This window comes from Symsagittifera roscoffensis, chromosome 3 (assembly GCF_963678635.1).
Source record: "Symsagittifera roscoffensis chromosome 3, txSymRosc1.1, whole genome shotgun sequence".
Taxonomy (NCBI): Eukaryota; Metazoa; Xenacoelomorpha; order Acoela; family Convolutidae; genus Symsagittifera; species Symsagittifera roscoffensis.
The window spans coordinates 82,280,888-82,302,759 of NC_087064.1; the positions used below are offsets into that span (position 1 = coordinate 82,280,888).

The window sequence follows — 21,872 nt, forward strand, 5'->3', positions numbered from 1 at the left end:
TCGCAAAAATCTTAATTTTAGAAAAAAAAACATTTTATTTTTTAACATTTAATTTTTCATTTTATTTTTTTTTACATTTAAGTTTTTATGTTATAACTGCACCATAGACCTTAAAGGCAGTCAAAATTTTAAAGGCTTCGTCCTGATACGAGCAGTCTTGTTTTGTTTTCACCTTTTTTTTAAAAACTTTTTTGAAAGTCAATTTTGCTCTAAAAGTTTTTATTTTTCTTTGCAAGTTTGATTAAAAAAAACGTTCAAAGTTTTTTTCTATTTTTTCATAAGGCAACAAGTTCTCTTGTAAAGAAGAATCCAAATAAGATTTTTAATCTTTTAAAAACTAAAAACTTAATACTCAGTTTATTGAAAAGCATTCAAGTCTTTGTTTTCTACTTCATAAAAATTTCGATCAATTATGCAAAATAGAATAGAAAAAACAAAAAAAAACATGTCACTAAACTTTTTGTTTTAAAAATTATTTACTGTCTCGAATGGGCAAAACAGTCAAATTATTTATTGATATATGCAGTTTTAGTTGTCTGCCGTTGCAAATTTAATTGAATATTTTAAGTCTCAATGTGTTTTTTGAATATTGAGCACAAGTAGTCCAATCTGATTGGTTGATTACAATTTTCCATGCATCTTAAGATTTGACTTAGTTGAAGGTTATAAAATTTGATAAAAATGTCATATGTACACTAGACAATGTTTGCCTCACATCACGTAGTATGTCAGTTTAATGAAAAGAATAGTAACTGAGTTATTATTTGAAGAAAATTTTCTTTCTTACTCTAAAAACAGTAGTTTCACACATTACACAAAAAGTTTTATTTATCAGTATCTTCACTTTGGTTCATTTAATATTTTAGAATAAACAACAGCAAAAAAAACCAAATCAATCAGTAAATTACATAGAACAGTTACTCAACAATAAATGTAATCAAGTCAAATGTTGTAATCAAGTCAATTACGCATACAAGTCAATAAAATTGATGATAAATCTACCTAAACGGCAATTGATACAAAATGCAATATATTTTTTTATCGGAGGACCTGTGTTCTACAGTAGCTACGGCAATAGTAGCGGATAGTTTTTTTCCGATCTCTATTATTTCAATTTCTTGCTAAAACAATGTGTTATAAGCCAATGAAAGGCAACGCTTTATTTTCTTTTGTTTAAACAACGGAAAAATTTTTTCAATTTGTAGTTTTTTTTTTGAATTGAACTAATTTTTTGCACGAATTGTTTTTTTTATTAGCAGATTTTTCAGTTGGTATCCACGTTGTGCAACAATTTAGACATTATGTCGTAGCTATGAAGAATTTTTTGATGTTATTGCATTGACTTGAAGGCTTTCAAGCAAGCAAAGAAGGATTTGGAGAGCTAATCATTTTTGCACCTAAGTTCAATTTCACTTTTGAAAATCTTTTTAATTAGTAGATAGTTAATAAAAGCAAATCAAATAATTTCAGCCGCATACTTCAATTCGATGTTCAATGAAAAACCCCGGTAAAAGACCTCTCTTGGAGAGCTGGAATTTGTGTTTAAAGCTGTAAATTTGATAGCTACATTTCTATCTGATTTGGAGAATAGAGCAAAGCGATATAGGTTTTTATTGTAGAAAAAATTTGCAAACAAATAAATCTGCTTTAACCTCAAACGTTATTGCTCAACTGCTATTGCAGACAATGCACGTAATTTTTTCCCGTTAGTAGCAAAATCGCATATTAGAAAATCGGCAGCTATTTTTATCTTTTATTTAAGTTGGCGGTTCACGCTCAATTGTGGTTTCTGGCCGTTTCAATTTAAAATAATTATTTTAATTTCAAAGACATTTGCCAAAATGAAGCCATTAGTTTCTTCCATAACAAAAAGACAAATGTTGCAAATACACGAATTACTTTTTGTTTCAATTATGAAAATTCAATTTCAGAATTCATAGCTGCAAAACCAAAATTACTTGTTGACTCTGTTTTTTGTGATTGGGATAGTTTTATGAAGAAAAACTTTTTTCTTGGGCTTAATACGATTTGCAAAGTTAATTTCTGAATGTAGATTTAAAGGAAATTTCTCGCTTCTTGAAAGTTCAAAGCATCAATTTTAGGTGTCTCGAGTTCAAAGAGTCGAATAAAAAGTCGACTGTGTGCTGTCGAATAAAATGATCAATTATTCATAATTTTGGGATAACGATGTGAACTAAAGACTTCGGCGCTGACTTGATTCTTTTTATCGCTCAACCGTGATTTTTCGTGGCTTGAATTGTAATTTCTACTTCAGCTGATTTCAAAATTATTTGTCATAAAACCTTATTTACTCCGTTTTGTCTGATTGGATTTGATTTTGACATATTTTTATTGAATTCATCTGAAATGCTATCAAACTCATCTGAAATGCTATCAAACAAAAATTATAGCCCAGACAGTCCAAAAAAACTCAATGCACGCAAGTAAACAGAAAAAAAACTGACTGTTTTTTTTTGAAAAAATCTAAACTTTTGAATTCCTAAAAAATTAGATAGTCTCAAATTCTTTGAATTTCTAGAAAACAGTTTATGATTGACACTTTTTTATTAACTTTACCCAATTTGAGAAAACTAGATCACAGGTAAACTTTTTATTTCGCTGTGAAAACTGATGATTAAATTCAATTTTCGTAATTGGAATTCGATCACGCTTTTGGCGATCTTTACACTTTTGCTATCCGATAGTGGAGTTTGCCTTCCTTCCAACGAAGGAAATGAATTGAACTTTTAAAAAGTCAAAAGTCAATCCGCAAAAAAGTCAACTTGAGCCTGAATAAATTTTAACTTTTCCTGAAAAAAAAATAACTAAAAAAGACCTATATACGAGTCTGAAATACGTTCGACTCTTAAAAAATCGAGTTCCAGATTTTAGAACTTCCAGTTTTTAGTCAAAAAGATGAAGCCTTTGGTTCAATTTTATTGAAACAACGAACAATTTTATATAACATAATATAACAGAACGTAATCACATCAATGCATCGAACTGTAATTAAGTTCTGGAAAACAACAACTAGCCCAATATCATCTCAACTATCGTATGGTTTCTTCAGTTTCATAGTTCCATAATTTAAACTGTCAGCGTCCTCAGTTTTATTTGATAAAAGTGACCTTGTCTTTTAAAATCTTTACTTTCGGGTAAGAGTGCAGTTTCTTGTCAAAAAGTGCCCATATCTCATTTTCATTTTTAAACTTCCCGTCACCTCCATACGTCATAAACTCTGCCAAAACTTTCTTTCGTAATTTTTTCATCGGCAGCGATAAATCATCTTCGGCTTTGAGCGCAGTTTTGATTGCTTTATGCCAATTGAAATGCCTATCACGTTTTTCTTCCTCGTCGTTGTCTTCATCTCCTTCAATATTCTCATTTTTCGGAATGCCTTTCATCAACTTCTCGTCTAATCGAATCTGAGCGAGGAAGTCTTGTTTCCCATTCATTTCATTTTCGACCTCCTCGCCGTTCTCATTAATAACCTCGTGAACACTTTCTTTGTGCTCTCGTTGTTTCTTTTTGTTCTTCTTGTCTTTTTTAGTCGCGTCTCCGTTTAGTCCATTCAGAGCCGGCACTTCTTCTGCAACTGCACCCAGTTCCACTGATATCGACTCCTCTCTCAGCCTCTTCAACTGTTTTTTCGACATCTTTTTGCCCTAAAAAATAAAAATAAACACTACGGCCGTTTACTTCAAAAACTGAACTTGATTTTCAATGGTACAATCTTCATATGTAGAAAACAAAACTGAGAGGAGAATTCCACGAAAATGAGCCTCACATACAGACTTCAAGTAAATTTAAAATAACTTTGATATGACCTTAAATGTTACGCATCGAACTCACATCGGCATTTTGAAGAATCGCTAACTGTTCTTTTTTCTCTTGCTTCAGTCTCTTTTTCTTCGCCTTTTCGCTCTCTACGCCGTCAAAAGTTTTTTCCCTTTTCTTTTCCATAATCTTGCCCGTCTCTTCACTCTCACTGTCTCCGCTTTCATTCCCATTTTCATCCATATTTTCGTTCACCTCATTTTCAGTGGGCGCATTTTCACCACTTTTTGAATCGCTTTCGGTTTGTACCTTTGAGTCTTTTGTTTCTGTTTCTAAACATTGTTCAATTCTTAAGTTGGAGTCAAATAGCTGTTCCATAAAAAACAGTTGTTTCCAGCACTAAACAGCCAGCTTAAGCTACCAACAGCATTAAAACTAGGATGATCGTTAAAACGACTGTGCATTAACTATTTTTTTTTGAAAATATAAAGATACGTGTTTCTAGCTTGAAAACTTCACCAGGGCGACCTTATCAAAAAACTTCCACTCATAGTCAACCGCTTGTTTCTACGGTTGCATAATTTTTACAGTTAAGCTATAATCTATGGTTAACTATAGCTATTTTCAAAATGGAGCTATTTGGATAGGAAGTCAAAAATTATTAAGGTCCAATTTGGAGCATCAAATTAATCTACCATTTGGCGTACCAGGCTTGTCACTGGCTGGGGTCGTCTTGTCATTGATATCCAACTTGGAAGCCTTTTCAATAATCTCCCACGCTTCTCCGACCACCGTCTGGTTTCTCTCATTGAAACTGGATCGGACGAAGTTGACAAACTTCTTCTGTTTGCGGGGTAGATTGGGACACTGGACACACATCTCAAGAAGGGAGCGCACTTTGGGGTTGCCAGAGTAGCTGGCTATCACAGTGGTTACATTGGCCACCCACTGCTCCTGCTTGTTGTCCCCTGCAGATAATCAAAATTTACAACTATTTTACATTTTTTTCAATAGTGTATTTAAATTAATACGAAAAATACCCTCTGAATTGTGACCTCTAAATTTTCCCACAAGGACAAAAACCCAATAATCTTTCTAAAATTCTTTTGCAGCCATTCTACCCAAATTTTAAGGGCGAATATGTTACGTTGGCAGCAATAACAAGCACGAAGTTCGAATTTGGGTGAAGGCGGTTATAAGCTAAAATTTGAATAAGGACCAAAAAAGGCCCTGGAGAGCTGCAATGCTTTACCTTTGTTAACATCATCATTATTTTTTGCGAGTTGCATAATCGTTCAAGTAATCATATTTTCCCATTTGATTCAGCTCGTTTTATACCCACAGCAAATTCTGTTCTCGACTGAGTAGTACCTTTGTAGTCAGTGGGTGTGCCCTGGTATTTCTCCTGCTCAGATATGCACTTATTGTGCTGTACGTAATCATCGCCCCAGAAGTCCTTGCCACAGTCCATGCACGAGACAGTCTCGCAGTTGCGACACTTGAACCTAAACAATTAATTAGTCAATCGATCATACCAGTTAGAGTTTAACAAATTAATTATTTGACAACCCAGCATATTAGAGCTTATTGTCGAAGCATTTTCGAATACCAATTGCTGAGATTAGCGATAAAAACTTCGATTCCCAAGAAGGTGCTAAGAGAACTTTCGAGAAATAATTTTACTGGAATAACTTACAAATTTTTTCCGACCACTGAAAGTGTAGACGAACTTGGTCTTCGGGTGTGTTTTAGTTTTTTAAAAGTTCTTGATTCGAACGGCAAGCATTTTCTCGATGTCGCAAAAATTATCGGTTTAAAATTACCGGTAATTAGTTTTTAGTCTAATTTGGAGCAAATAAAGTGAGCAAAAAGTCTTATAATACGAGGATAAGCTTTTAGTTAAGCGGTGAAAACATTAATTTTTATTCCATAAAAAAATAGTTCTCAAGTTTCTTTTAGCATCTTGGAATTGGAAGTTTTTTATCGTTAACGTTTTATTGTTTATTTTAAGTTAACTTTTCATTCTTTTTCTATTCACAGTTCAAAAAAGACTATTTTGGCGCATTCCTAATTTACTATTACTATCGAATATACCCAAGACTAGGCTTTCGCTCAGATCATAACACGGACAAAAAACGACACAACTTGAAAAAAACGGGTTCTTTTGTTTTTATTTTTAAAAAATGTTTGCGGTCGGAATTTTGTGTGCTACTTGCAATTCAATCAGCTATCCTTCTTTTGATTACACTTGTGATAAGCAAGGCTATTGCAAACGAGTACTAGACTTTTTTCTGTAAATAATTTTGTTCACAGGACTCATCTCCTGGATTCCTTCGCCTCTTTGTCCTCGTACCAAATTCTACCCCTCTCGGTTGCAAATAGAAAGCATGGATTGAGTTTGATAATTTCAAATATCCTTCCTTTTCGAAACTTGCGTTATATATTGGTTGTAATTTTTCCAACTCGATTTAATTTAAAATTTTTTTGTTGTTTTTCCCTTTTTTCGGCGGATTATGTTTCGGCCTAACTTTTATCGCCTTTGTGGCCTCATATTGGTTAGTTCGTGTTTTTAATAGTTTCAATACGTTTTGAATTTTTTTTTCAACTTGAAGGAAATATGCTCAGAATTCGGCTTTGTTACTGCTTGTTAAGTTTTCTTCTGATGCTACTTTCACATTTTTTTTGTCTGGGCATGTATTTTTCAAATATATCTACATAAAATTTGATAGATCTGTTTGCATGTATAATTAGAGATATTCGTTATTTTAATTTTTTGGCTGATGGTTTTTTGGCATAATTGTTATTGATTAAGCTCTCGGTTTAGTTTTCGAAATGTGTATACCGCGTTGTCTTTAGTAGGAAATATGGCACTCGTGGATACTTTATGGGCACTATATGGTTTTTTATCAATTTTTTTTTGACGAAACAATTCGTTTGAATTTCAGCTTTTTGGCTGCCGGCTTTAATAACGTCCGTTTATTTATTAAATATCTTGTTTCCTACAATTTTCCGATATTATTTATGAAATCGACAAGGCCCTGGCGCCAAATTTTTGAATGCGCAAACTCATCGCCAATGGGTACTTTTTTCTTGATCATTTGTTTGAATGTTACACAGTTTGAAGTCATTTGGATAGTTGATGAGTGTCGTGCTGTTTTAACCCTGTATTTGTTGTAGCTCAAGTGGTGCTTGCTCAGATTCACCTCTGTGTTATAAACTTGGAGTTACCAAGAATTTTTCTTTGTAACTTTTAAAAAAACCAATGAAAAAATGGCTCCACAACTGCTAACACTTATCAAATCATTGTGACAACAAAATTCTTCAGGCCACTCGATGAAGTTACAACTTCTCGAAATGAAACAAGGATTGCCAGTTGCTGTGCAAGTAGAACAGAAAGCTCCGACAACAAATTTTTTATTTCTTCAAAATGCGCCGTTTTATGTTCATGGTGGGATGAGTGGATCAAAATGAAAGCCTAAAACGTCGGCGTCAAAAGTAATTTAGGTATATTTGATAACAAACTTCCCCATAAAATGGGAAAAAAATGAAAATGAACGAAGTTTTTCAAAATTTATAACCAAGAAGGTGCAAAAAGAGTTTTCAGAAACAAACTTTACTGGAGTGAAACTAAGCTTTCACGGATTAACTTGATTTATAAGACTACTTATAAGCCTATTACAGTCTCTCGAAATTAGACTGAAAGTCAAAAACTTTTCTCGACTGCATAAAACTGAAGGGCTTCAATTTGATATATGACTCGACCCATTCCGATGATTATTTATGGCAACTGAATTCGCGTGGAAAACAAGAAATACTTCAATATAACCGCAGACCAAGTTTCTCCCAATTTTAAATGGTCGAAACAATAAATTGATTTTTCCATAGCGGCGCATCATTTTTCACCCCTGATTCATGAACACAGAACTCAACTTCACTGCTTTAAGTAACAATTCACTCTCCGGTAATATATTCAGATTGCTTAGCAAATTCTTTTTCCCCAGCTGCCCCCCCCCCCTAAACTAAACGAAACCTTATGAGAGCTCACCTGTAATGCTCCTCCACTTTGTTCTTTTTCAGGCTCTCCCCGCACATGTTGCACACAAACATCACCATTGTTACGTAACAAAAACACAATCAAATAGTCTATAGACTACTGCAAATGCAGAAGACAGAGGTGGAAGCAAGGTTATGTAATCGAGATATCGATGGAAAATTCCCACGGAAAACACAGGCTAAGATTAAGCTAAGACGCGATGAGGTCTAACAGTCCCAATGGCACAAACAGAACAGTCAAATTAAAAGGCTCAAAATAATTAAAAGGCAGAATTATTCAGTCAGTTCAAACGCAACTTTGAACTGAACAAAGCAATGAAAAGGTTAAAGAATAAAATTGCCGCAAAAATATAATCCAGGAAAAATAAATTGACAGTTTTTATTATTAACTCTTTCGAAGTAAGAAATCCTCAGAAGATAAAACTGACAGATTTCGAAATGGCCTCGGAATTCCAAATAGATTTTAGAATTCTTTCTGTTTTGTGATGTTTCCAGGGTCAAAATATCAGGTAACAAAATTGAAAGTTATCAACAAAGACTATCTGAAACAAAACAAAGAGATGCATTATAATGCATTCAATCTATGGTAAGAATTTGACAACGAGTCCCATGTCAATACTTATTGGAAACTCGCAAATTTTTGATTCGCATTTGAATTTAATATATGTACAAAAGCAATGGTATTTCACTTTTATAGCACTGATTCAATAATGCCTAAGAAGCCGTAAATCACCTTGAAACCATATTGGTACGAAGGAACTCCGTTAACTTATTCATACAAGTAAAATTTAATACAAAACCATACATGTAATTCAGTAAGAAATAATTTAAAGCCAACGACTATCGACTAATGTGATCACTCCACTTCTAATTTTAAAAAGTGACAAATGCACACCCTTGGCTGAATAAAAAGAAGGAAAAAGTGTTTTTGGATGAAACTGTCGCCTTCATCTAATCAAAAATTGCGCCTGCATCATTCGGGCAGAGACATTTGTCCCATAATGCGAGCTAAAAATGACTCAACGTAGTGTTCAGGTGGTCCAGCAACCAGAAGAGATTCACATGCAAATTGTTCCAACGTACTGTAATTTACAGCAAAATATTATTCTACAGAAATTGCCAGTGTTAAAAAGACATGTTTTTTTTTCATTGTGCATTTAGAAAATTGTGCAATTTTTGCAGATGCAGAAAATTAAAGCAAACTAGAAACTAGAACTCGCCCTGTCAGTATAAATGCGGTTCATAATAGATCAAACAGTAAAGCAGAATAAATAGCTGCTAGCTAACTCTTTACTTCATATACTACCATAACTATGTACCATCAATTTGGAATATAGCGGTATAACTGAAATGGTATGGTATAAGCAAGGTACCATTTCTGCACAAAATGTGGTTAGAATTGAATTGTGCAAGCTGCACACGGTAAGACACGAGACTGAAGGCGTGAGATTTCGTCCAATTGGAATTCAAAAATAAGGAGTTCAAAACAAGCATGTGATATTGCAGCATGATATGAGATCTGCCAATGGTATAGTTGATTTTTAACTCAACTGCAGAGTTTTTACCAGCATAGTAGCATATGCCGGTCTAATAAGTCTTTTCAGCTATCGTCACAAGACTAAAAAAAATCATGTGACGAAAAATATAGTGAGAACTAAAAACAACTTGGTTATAAGCTCAAGTGAATCCTGAACAACTTCGGTCGATATTACGCATGGTGTATCGGGAAAAACCGTCGAATTACAGAGAACACGGAGAAAAAGTATTTTCAGCTGCTACACACCGTCTGACTTGCACTCAGTCAATTACCGGCCGGATAAGTTCCTGCTACCTCTTGTTCAAATTAGAAACTTAGTCTCATCCCCATTTCCAAGTCTGAAGAGATCTTTAGGGTAACTGGCCTGCAACCTCTATATTGAGGGTGTACTGTCTTCATCCTGTAGTTTTATTGATCTGCAGGAAGGTTTAAAAATTTTCTTAGGGGCCGGTAAGATAGTTTGATTCCTTAAAAGCAACAATCTCTATTGATGTTAATTATAAAACTTGAATGAAAAAGCAGAAAAAGAGTTTCATTATTTTTTTGGAAAAAATCCGGGGTAAACAAAATCCGTTTGAATCTACGGTTAGGCAAATAGTTTCTGGATGAAAGATATCAAGCGAGAAACTTCCATTTTACGACGGGAAATAAACAGACAACTACAAAACCTTGTCAAACAAATACCAAGCTCAACTCAGCAAAATGAAATAGCTGCTATTCACTTGCTTTCGACCTGTACTGACATAAGGACAAGTTTGAGTTATATAAAGTCTTTGGTTCCGTCTGCCGACTTGCTGCATTTAACCTTGTGATTGCTATATTGTGTGGCGCAGTTTATTTAGTATTTTGAACGATACAGTTGCTTTTGAATTGAAACATATTCAACCTCGTGTCTTCACACCTCAGCCAGCTAAAGAAAAGTGGGGAGGGGGGAAGAACACCTACATCATGGCGCAGCCAGCTGAAAGAAAAGTGGGGTGGGGAAGAAAAGTGGGGTGGGGGATAATATCATTTTGGGACGCTCGCACGCCGGAGCTACCCACATATTGGGAAGAATGGATAACAAATTTCAACTGGGGAATGACTGCTAAGTATGATATTGACCCATATGATTTTTATTTCGATCCTACCTTGGACGAAACGGCGATAGCATCGTTACCTAGGGACGTGAACGGAAGAATCACATGGAGTCGGAGAAAAGCTGAAATCTAATTTGTACCTCTGCATCGGGGACGAAGCGCAGAGAATCTTCAAGGCTCGTAAGCCGAAGGTTAGCATTAAAACCGAGAGATATCTTCGAGTTCTGGAAAAATGCAGCAGATTTTCAAGCGAGACCGTAACATCGCGCATGAGCGAGGATTGTTTTACGGAAGGAAGCAAAAAGATAACGAAGCAATCGAGAAGTTTCACGCAGAACTGAGTTCTTTGGACGGGAGATGCGATTTCGCTAACGCTGCTGAAAATATTAGAGATATTTTCATCATGAACAGGCGAGAATCCGATGGTCCACGAGAACTGTCACGATCTAAAAAGCCGCCAGAAGAAGTTCATCGGATCGGATCGCGTTATCCTACGAAACTATTCACTTGCTTTCGACCTGTACTGACATAAGGACAAGTTTGAGTTTATATAAAGTCTTTGGTTCCGTCTGCGGACCTGTTGCATTTGACCTTGCTGCGTGATTGCTATATTGTCTGGCGCACACTGAAACAAAAGAGTGCATTTTATTTAGTATTTTTAAGGATACAGTTGCCTTTGAATTGAAACATATTTAACCTCGTGTCTTCACACCTACATCAGTACATCAAACTGGGTACTGCCTGGATCTCGATGCTAAGAAAGTGGATAAAAGCATAACCCTTGTATTCACAGGAACTAGCCTGCAAACCAACCAGTCACCGCGCAGAGCAGGCTGTCGCAGAGGTAAATTTTTGATAAAGTTTTGCTTCAAACTGCCATCATACCACCTGAGGTCATCAAAGAAACTGTTCATATACGTAAGAAGTAAATTAGCATCGTCAGAAAAATTGGTAAAAAATCCACCATTCAACGCTTACGAACCCAGAGACAGAACCAACAAGTATATACGGAGTTGAAGCAAATTTGAGACAAGTTAGTATTCTCATTCGACCGATGGACTGAATTGGAGTTGCAGCTTAACTCCTCAGGGTCTTATGCACTAAACGGCCCAAAATAAGTATTTCTATTTCTTGATCTTAAGTCAATATGTGGTTCAATCTGTTTGGTTCATTAGCCACTCAAATGCAAATAACATGGTTGGGCATTTCAATTAAAATTTGAAGCAGATAAAATTATTGGCCGAAATGACCAAAACGATAGAAACTTTTTCGCGTTGAAACCATTTTTCTGAACATTTTTTGTTTGGGTTTAATTTCACAAAAAAAAACTTGAAATCAATTTTATTATTGGATCTACTTAACAATCTCCACCCCTTTCAAGAAAGGGGGAGATTCTTAAGTAGGTCAAAATGGTCGATTTATCAACCAATCAGAATGCAGCAAAATTATAATTCTCAATAGAAAGCTCAAGGCTAATTTACTGTATTTATTTATAGGGGTGGAGATTCTTAAGTAGGTACCTTAGGGGGGGGGGAGATTGTTAAGTAGATCCTTATTATTTGATTAAGATTAACATTCTCAGTAAGTTCGGCTACGATTTTTTTTCTGCTGGAATGGTTGATTGACATGCCTGGCAATGTTGCTTGAGTTTGATTGGCTATTATCAGCCAATCAAATTCTTCTGCATTAGTTTTAGCTAAGACATGGAAAAATTTTAATTTTGGGCCGTTTTGTGCATAAGACCCACTCCTCATAAGCTAAATAGCAACTTGCCTGGAAAATCCAATATCGACGAATAGATTAAAAAATAGGTAGAGAATTTCAATCATCCAATCACGAATTCAATGATGCACAGCCAACAGCAGTTGACGTGATCATTGGTGTAGCACTTTACGAAGAGTTGATGGTTGAAAAGACAAAAGAAAAACATATTCGATTCAGCGGAGATTTGCATCAGTTGCGATACAACAAAATCAGCATGGCACATTAAGCGGGTCTTATGCACAAAACGGCCCAAAATACGTATTTCTACATCTTGATCTTAAGTAAATATATGGTTGAATCCGATTGGTTCATTAGCCATCCAAATGCAAACAACATGGTCCGGCTTTTCAAATAAAATTTAAAGCAGATAAAATTATTGACCGAGATGATGAAAACGATAGAAATTTTTTCGCGTTGAAACCGTTTTACTGAACTTTTTCTTTGGGTATAATTTCACGAAAAAACACTAGAAATTAGTTTTATTATTTGACTAAGATTCGCATTTTCAATTACTTCGGCTAATATTTTTTTCTGCTGGAACGGTTGACTGACTTGCCTGACCAGGTTGCTTGAATTTGATTGGCTAATATTTGCCAATCAAATTCTGGCGCATTAATTTTTGCTAAAAAGATATAAAGATTTTGATTTTGGGCCGTTTTGTGCATAAAACCCCATTAAGCGACCAAAAAACCAGAAATTCAAAAACTCGAAAAAGTACCAAGAGATGTAGACGTTAGTTTCAATATGCCTTGATTGAAGTAAATTTTAAGAAAACCGTTCCACATTAAGGAATTGCTAGTGTTAAATTAGCATCGAATCAAAGCTAATGAAGCGGTACCGAAGCCTAAAATCTTTTTAGCAGACGCTCGTTAAGCCAAAACAAAAATATTCTCAAAAAAAGTTTGTGAGCCTCCCTAAAAAACAGGCATTTAATTTTTCTTGCGTTGTTTTGGGACTAGAAGATACAGAAAAAGACTCAGTGAACCAGGATCAGATAACGGTATACAAGGCTGGATAACAGAATTGGATGCTGGTAAAGGCACAGAACAAAACTGACTAACAAAGCAGGTTTGGGTCTTTTTATGGACACAAGCATGAAACCTGCTAGCGAGACTGCGTTAAAAACTCGTTAAGGTGCAGATATGTAATCTGGTAATTAATGGGACATTTGAAGGTGATTGCACGGAAATATGTCAAACATAAAATTGGAACATTTGTATAGCAGCAATCCCTGATGCCTTCAAGTTGGGAAAGCAAAACCTCGCAAGAGAAAACGGAAAAATCGGGAGAAAAGTGAAAAATGTCAAAATGCACCAAAAACTGATTCGAATTCACTGAAATGGGACTTTTTCTGCTGTGTCTCAACGTTCTAAACAGCTTGGTTCCGCAGCAGCATTTGAACTAACCGGAACAAAACATTCATTCAAAGAACAACCATCTTCATAGTCTTTCAAGGAGGCCTCGCTTTGACAAAACAAGCAATTCACGGTTTTCTGCGAACATAAAAAGAAAAACGGGCAAAAGAATCCTAGAATACTTCTCACCTTCAGCAGCACAGGACCTCACTATTGTGGGCCCTCACTCAAAGACAACAACCAATGATCAGCACCACAAAGTTTACAACACGATCAATATCTGTTTTGCAACGATAGCGAGCATTTTAGTTACCCAATAAAAGTTGACAAATCCAAAAAAAAACAGGAAAAACCTTTCAACCGAAAAAAAAAACAAAAAAAATTGTCCAAAATCAAACTTGGTAAATTTACACATTAAAAATCTTTCAATTGCAGTAAAATTTATTTAAATCAAAATGAAACTCATATTTTGGAAATGAAACCATAAAAGTCATTCAAAAAAAAAACGGGAAGTAAAACGACAGAAACTAGGACAAAAACCAAGAATCCGAAAAATTCAACTTTTTCAATAAATGTATTTGAAAAAAAAAACAATTACTGCCTGAAAGGAACTGCACCTAATTACTACTTAACTTAAGTGATGGTAGTTTTTTTTTAATTTTCAAGAAATTGAGCATGTTTGCCATTCCTAATATTTGACCTTCTGTGAACAAAATTATTTACGAAAAAAAAATCTAGTGTCCGGTTGCACTACCTTGATCGCACTGGCAAAAGCTATATTTAAAAGTAAAATCGCCCATTTGACAAACTAAGCAAGGGGCAGAAATCAAATGCGAAAAAAAACTTGGATTTTTTCCAACTTTTGCAATTCCATAAAATCAAAACACAGATAAATTCAAATCTTTCAATTTGAAGTCGTTGCTACCTTCATGAAAAAAAAAACAACCATGAAAAGACAGATTGAAAAACAAACTTTTAGACAGATTTCTGAAATCGTACAAAAAATCCCTGCAAATTTCCTAATACCGAAATTCCTGCAACATTAGAATATATCAAAATGAATTTTAATTATAGTAAAAGATAGTAACAAGCAAGCCCACTAGTAAAAAAAACAGACAAACTATATTCAGACAATTAAAGCTTTTGAAGCCGAAAAGATTCTATCTGCCAAAAGCACGGGTCCTGGCCGCATTCGCAACACGGAACTTTGGCGTCCGAAGAATGGAAATCAGGTGTATCAAATGAGCAAAGTTACCAGCTGGAACTTCGTATGTATAAACCAAAACATGGTTAACTTTGTAGGAAAAATTCACTGATCTCAAAATGGCATAATGGGTTAGAAAAAATGTGTAAACAAGAAAGCAAAAAACTTTTTGAAAATTCATTTTCCGAAGCTCGAAAAAACATGTAACATCCTACAATTATTTGGAAGTCAAAACTCTTGTCGCTCACTGATTAGACTATCCCGTGACTATCAGAAAGCTGTACCAGTTCGTAATTTTTCTGCTGGAACGGTTGACTGACTTGCCTGACCAGGTTGCTTGAATTTGATTGGCTAATATTTGCCAATCAAATTCTGGCGCATTAATTTTAGCTAAAAAGATATAAAAATTTTGATTTTGGGCCGTTTTGTGCATTAGACCCCATTAAGCGACCAAAAAACCAGAAATTCAAAAACTCGAAAAAGTACCAAGAGATGTAGACGTTAGTTTCAATATGCCTTGATTGAAGTAAATTTTAAGAAAACCGTTCCACATTAAGGAATTGCTAGTGTTAAATTAGCATCGAATCAAAGCTAATGAAGCGGTACCGAAGCCTAAAATCTTTTTAGCAGACGCTCGTTAAGCCAAAACAAAAATATTCTCAAAAAAAGTTTGTGAGCCTCCCTAAAAAACAGGCATTTAATTTTTCTTGCGTTGTTTTGGGACTAGAAGATACAGAAAAAGACTCAGTGAACCAGGATCAGATAACGGTATACAAGGCTGGATAACAGAATTGGATGCTGGTAAAGGCACAGAACAAAACTGACTAACAAAGCAGGTTTGGGTCTTTTTATGGACACAAGCATGAAACCTGCTAGCGAGACTGCGTTAAAAACTCGTTAAGGTGCAGATATGTAATCTGGTAATTAATGGGACATTTGAAGGTGATTGCACGGAAATATGTCAAACATAAAATTGGAACATTTGTATAGCAGCAATCCCTGATGCCTTCAAGTTGGGAAAGCAAAACCTCGCAAGAGAAAACGGAAAAATCGGGAGAAAAGTGAAAAATGTCAAAATGCACCAAAAACTGATTCGAATTCACTGAAATGGGACTTTTTCTGCTGTGTCTCAACGTTCTAAACAGCTTGGTTCCGCAGCAGCATTTGAACTAACCGGGACAAAACATTCATTCAAAGAACAACCATCTTCATAGTCTTTCAAGGAGGCCTCGCTTTGACAAAACAAGCAATTCACGGTTTTCTGCGAACATAAGAAAAACGGGCAAAAGAATCCTAGAATACTTCTCACCTTCAGCAGCACAGGACCTCACTATTGTGGGCCCTCACTCAAAGACAACAACCAATGATCAGCACCACAAAGTTTACAACACGATCAATATCTGTTTTGCAACGATAGCGAGCATTTTAGTTACCCAATAAAAGTTGACAAATCCAAAAAAAAACAGGAAAAACCTTTCAACCGAAAAAAAAAACAAAAAAAATTGTCCAAAATCAAACTTGGTAAATTTACACATTAAAAATCTTTCAATTGCAGTAAAATTTATTTAAATCAAAATGAAACTCATATTTTGGAAATGAAACCATAAAAGTCATTCAAAAAAAAAACGGGAAGTAAAACGACAGAAACTAGGACAAAAACCAAGAATCCGAAAAATTCAACTTTTTCAATAAATGTATTTGAAAAAAAAAACAATTACTGCCTGAAAGGAACTGCACCTAATTACTACTTAACTTAAGTGATGGTAGTTTTTTTTTAATTTTCAAGAAATTGAGCATGTTTGCCATTCCTAATATTTGACCTTCTGTGAACAAAATTATTTACGAAAAAAAAATCTAGTGTCCGGTTGCACTACCTTGATCGCACTGGCAAAAGCTATATTTAAAAGTAAAATCGCCCATTTGACAAACTAAGCAAGGGGCAGAAATCAAATGCGAAAAAAAACTTGGATTTTTTCCAACTTTTGCAATTCCATAAAATCAAAACACAGATAAATTCAAATCTTTCAATTTGAAGTCGTTGCTACCTTCATGAAAAAAAAAACAACCATGAAAAGACAGATTGAAAAACAAACTTTTAGACAGATTTCTGAAATCGTACAAAAAATCCCTGCAAATTTCCTAATACCGAAATTCCTGCAACATTAGAATATATCAAAATGAATTTTAATTATAGTAAAAGATAGTAACAAGCAAGCCCACTAGTAAAAAAAACAGACAAACTATATTCAGACAATTAAAGCTTTTGAAGCCGAAAAGATTCTATCTGCCAAAAGCACGGGTCCTGGCCGCATTCGCAACACGGAACTTTGGCGTCCGAAGAATGGAAATCAGGTGTATCAAATGAGCAAAGTTACCAGCTGGAACTTCGTATGTATAAACCAAAACATGGTTAACTTTGTAGGAAAAATTCACTGATCTCAAAATGGCATAATGGGTTAGAAAAAATGTGTAAACAAGAAAGCAAAAAACTTTTTGAAAATTCATTTTCCGAAGCTCGAAAAAACATGTAACATCCTACAATTATTTGGAAGTCAAAACTCTTGTCGCTCACTGATTAGACTATCCCGTGACTATCAGAAAGCTGTACCAGTTCGTAATTTTTCTGCTGGAACGGTTGACTGACTTGCCTGACCAGGTTGCTTGAATTTGATTGGCTAATATTTGCCAATCAAATTCTGGCGCATTAATTTTAGCTAAAAAGATATAAAAATTTTGATTTTGGGCCGTTTTGTGCATTAGACCCCATTAAGCGACCAAAAAACCAGAAATTCAAAAACTCGAAAAAGTACCAAGAGATGTAGACGTTAGTTTCAATATGCCTTGATTGAAGTAAATTTTAAGAAAACCGTTCCACATTAAGGAATTGCTAGTGTTAAATTAGCATCGAATCAAAGCTAATGAAGCGGTACCGAAGCCTAAAATCTTTTTAGCAGACGCTCGTTAAGCCAAAACAAAAATATTCTCAAAAAAAGTTTGTGAGCCTCCCTAAAAAACAGGCATTTAATTTTTCTTGCGTTGTTTTGGGACTAGAAGATACAGAAAAAGACTCAGTGAACCAGGATCAGATAACGGTATACAAGGCTGGATAACAGAATTGGATGCTGGTAAAGGCACAGAACAAAACTGACTAACAAAGCAGGTTTGGGTCTTTTTATGGACACAAGCATGAAACCTGCTAGCGAGACTGCGTTAAAAACTCGTTAAGGTGCAGATATGTAATCTGGTAATTAATGGGACATTTGAAGGTGATTGCACGGAAATATGTCAAACATAAAATTGGAACATTTGTATAGCAGCAATCCCTGATGCCTTCAAGTTGGGAAAGCAAAACCTCGCAAGAGAAAACGGAAAAATCGGGAGAAAAGTGAAAAATGTCAAAATGCACCAAAAACTGATTCGAATTCACTGAAATGGGACTTTTTCTGCTGTGTCTCAACGTTCTAAACAGCTTGGTTCCGCAGCAGCATTTGAACTAACCGGGACAAAACATTCATTCAAAGAACAACCATCTTCATAGTCTTTCAAGGAGGCCTCGCTTTGACAAAACAAGCAATTCACGGTTTTCTGCGAACATAAGAAAAACGGGCAAAAGAATCCTAGAATACTTCTCACCTTCAGCAGCACAGGACCTCACTATTGTGGGCCCTCACTCAAAGACAACAACCAATGATCAGCACCACAAAGTTTACAACACGATCAATATCTGTTTTGCAACGATAGCGAGCAAAATCAAACTTGTCCAAAATCAAACTTGGTAAATTTACACATTAAAAATCTTTCAATTGCAGTAAAATTTATTTAAATCAAAATGAAACTCATATTTTGGAAATGAAACCATAAAAGTCATTCAAAAAAAAAACGGGAAGTTAAACGACAGAAACTAGGACAAAAACCAAGAATCCGAAAAATTCAACTTTTTCAATAAATGTATTTGAAAAAAAAAACAATTAATGCCTGAAAGGAACTGCACCTAATTACTACTTAACTTAAGTGATGGTAGTTTTTTTTTAATTTTCAAGAAGTTGAGCATGTTTGCCATTCCTAATATTTGACCTTCTGTGAACAAAATTATTTACGAAAAAAAAATCTAGTGTCCGGTTGCACTACCTTGATCGCACTGGCAAAAGCTATATTTAAAAGTAAAAATCGCCCATTTGACAAACTAAGCAAGGGGCAGAAATCAAATGCGAAAAAAAACTTGGATTTTTTCCAACTTTTGCAATTCCATAAAATCACAATCTAGATAAACTCAAATCTTTTAATTTGAAGTCGTTGCTACCTTCATGAGAAAAAAAACAACCATGAAAAGACAGATTGAAAAACAAACTTTTAGACAAACTTCTGAAATCGTACGAAAAATCCCTGCGAATTTCCTAATACCGAAATTCCTGCAACATTAGAGTATATCAAAATGCATTTTAATTATAGTAAAAGATAGTAACAAGCAAGCCCACTAGTAAAAAAAACAGACAAACTATATTCAGACAATTAAAGCTTTTGAAGCCGAAAAGATTCTATCTGCCAAAAGCACGGGTCCTGGCCGCATTCGCAACACGGAACTTTGGCGTCCGAAGAATGGAAATCAGCTGTATCAAATGAGCAAAGTTACCAGCTGGAACTTCGTATGTATAAACCAAAACATGGTTAACTTTGTAGGAAAAATTCACTGATCTCAAAATGGCATAATGAAAGCGCGCAAGCAATGGTTCAGATCAGAGCATTCTTAATAGCATTCGAGCAATTAAATGGAGGATAATATATTTTCCATGTCATTCGATCAAGGCCGTCTGTGGGTTAACACTCATTTCAGGTATTGCTTAACACAATCGATCCAGCTTTTTTAGGCCTTCCTGCTGATTTTTCCCTAGGACTAACACATAGTCTGTTGATCTAGCACATGGTCATTTTCTCTTCGGTGAACATGGCTATACCATTGTAGCCTCGCCCGCACTTGTAGCTTGTCCAGATCAACAAGACCAGTCATTTTAACTACTGCTTCGTTGGTAACTCAGTCTTTATAAACGATTCCTGTAATCCTAAGAGAGCTGGATATTGCGTTGATCTGCGCCGAGGTTTCAGAGCAGTGCGTCAGAACTTACCGGAAACAAGCTAAGTAGATACGATACCATTTGATCAAGTCAATATCTTTATTCAGCAGCAGAGGCGCAATTTGCAGCCATTTCGCCCAGAAAGCTGTTATTTTGACCAATGATGCACGTATTGCGTCACTTTCAATGGAAATCAAATCACCCAGACAGCAGAAATCTTTCACATTACTCACGCTTTCAAATTGATTAATCCGTAGAGTAGCATTCTGATTTGAGCGATAGTTGGAAGGATTTTTTGCAGCTTGCACAAACATAATTAATATTATGTTTAGGTATCTTCCTCAGGCTACTGCACTTCTTATGCACCCATTGATTGCAAGAATTGCAGCGTAATGAAATGCCGCCGACTCCCTTCAAACAACAAGCGCATGGATATTTTCCGGTTTTTTGAGTAATAGACTTTTGGCCTGAAATCAAATTCTTTGTCTTATCCACGTTGATTTTTAAACCGCGTTTTTGCAAAGCCCCGTTCCAAGTATTAAGCTTCTCACTAGATTGGGACTCCATTTCAGGGGATATCACAAGGTCATCTGCATATAGCATATCCCATGGTACCAAGGAAAGACAGTTTATTATAACCTCTTCAATTACTATTATAAATAACAATGGGCGAGGTGCCGATCCTTGATGCAGGCCTACTTTAATTTTGAAGTAATCACCGCATCCTTGGGATCTGTTAATTCTGGCTTTCGATTCGGTGTACAGGCACATAATTAGTGGTAGCAGATTTTCGGGAACTCTCTGTTGTCTCAAAGCCCATGGGATCAGTTCCCTGGGAACACCGTCGAAGGAACACCGATCAAAAAATATGCGATGCAGGGGGTTTTTCTTTTCCACAAGCAGTACTTGAATTGTCTAATAAGAAAAACGGCATCAGTAGTTGATCTACCACCCATTAAGCCCAATTGCAAGTCATAAAATTTCATCACTTGTCAGACGTTTTTCTAATTAACGAAAAATAATTTGGTTCATTAACACTCATTAAAGAAAGTTGGGAAAAAACCAAGTTTTAAAAATAAACAAATCAAACCTCTTGTCTATTTTTGTGATTGAAGTTGAAATTAGAACACAGGCCATGCTTCGCTCCGCAAATACTTTCGAAAACACAAAAAAGCAGCTCTAAAAAGTGCAATAATAAAAATTAGATAAGCTTCGAATTAGTAAAAATTCGGCAACCTTCGAGATTCTAACCTATGACCTAGCGATTAAGAGTCTCATACACTAAATAATCAGTCACGGAAGCTTAACAGGCACCAAACACAAGTCAAAAAAAGCGCACAACAGATGCTACGCAATTTCCAATGCTACAGCGGAATTTCCAAATAAGTGTATTTGCGAGTAAGGTTAGAAAAAATACGTAAGGTAAAAAAAAATAGAAGGCTCGTATCCGAAGTTCCTGACCTTATACGAAAAAAATAAAGGACTTCAAAGCTCCTACTCTATATTGTCGCAACAATAACAGGGCATTTTTCGAAACCTACAGTTTTCGAATCGAACGCGGTCGAAGGGTTCCAATGTAATCCATCTCTTCATAACAGAATGGCCTCGGCGAAATGGATGACACCGCTTCAGTTGCGCGCCAAGGGCAAACAAAAAACATAGCCAACAGACCGTTGGAAATATGCCATTGTTCCCAAAAAAAATTACAAAGTTCATGCTCTTAAAGGTTTAAGGACTCAACCCAATGAGAAAAGTGGATCAAATTAACCCAATTTCAGAAAATGGATCAATAAGTGATATTTTTATTCAGCATGAAAATCTGAAATTTAACATCTTCTTTCGAAACTAGAAGCTGAAACGAACATACCTGCTGTTCCCAGGCCTTCCACTCGTTCACGTTTTTTTCGCTACATATCAGTTACATACTCGCTACAAATTCAGATTCGACCTCCAAACGATAAAATAGGAGGAACAAATTTTAAGAATGTTCCTGAAAAAAATCAACACGACCTATTACAAAAAAGTCTTATATTT

General features: G+C 35.4%; 1 protein-coding gene across 3 annotated transcripts; it reads right to left on the reverse strand.

Moving 5' to 3' along the window:
• Positions 1-2,927: 2,927 nt before the first annotated feature.
• Positions 2,928-21,811, reverse strand: LOC134842944 (cell growth-regulating nucleolar protein-like). Of its 3 annotated transcripts, none has more exons than XM_063859478.1 (6): positions 21,706-21,811; positions 7,823-8,372; positions 5,149-5,282; positions 4,473-4,745; positions 3,853-4,109; positions 2,928-3,665 (listed from the first exon to the last, which is right to left on the reverse strand). In XM_063859478.1, the coding sequence occupies exons 2-6, from the start codon at positions 7,888-7,890 to the stop codon at positions 3,111-3,113; spliced, it is 1,287 nt and encodes a 428-aa protein (XP_063715548.1). In that variant the 5' UTR covers positions 7,891-8,372; positions 21,706-21,811; the 3' UTR covers positions 2,928-3,110. The 3 variants fall into 3 exon arrangements, with proteins under 3 accessions (XP_063715548.1, XP_063715547.1, XP_063715549.1); XM_063859477.1 differs by lacking the exon at positions 21,706-21,811 and adding an exon at positions 10,309-10,373 and having other exon boundaries at positions 7,823-10,268; XM_063859479.1 differs by lacking the exon at positions 21,706-21,811 and adding an exon at positions 10,309-10,369 and having other exon boundaries at positions 4,485-4,745; positions 7,823-10,268.
• Positions 21,812-21,872: the final 61 nt, after the last annotated feature.

Excerpts from the sequence above, each read along its gene's own strand:
- LOC134842944 (XM_063859478.1), bottom strand. The coding sequence starts at position 7,890 with ATGGTGATGTTTGTGTGCAACATGTGCGGGGAGAGCCTGAAAAAGAAC. Across the intron at positions 4,746-5,148 it reads CACACCCACTGACTACAAAG|GGGACAACAAGCAGGAGCAG; the intron begins GTACTACTCAGT and ends GATTATCTGCAG. Across the intron at positions 3,666-3,852 it reads CGATTCTTCAAAATGCCGAT|GGCAAAAAGATGTCGAAAAA; the intron begins GTGAGTTCGATG and ends TTTATTTTTTAG.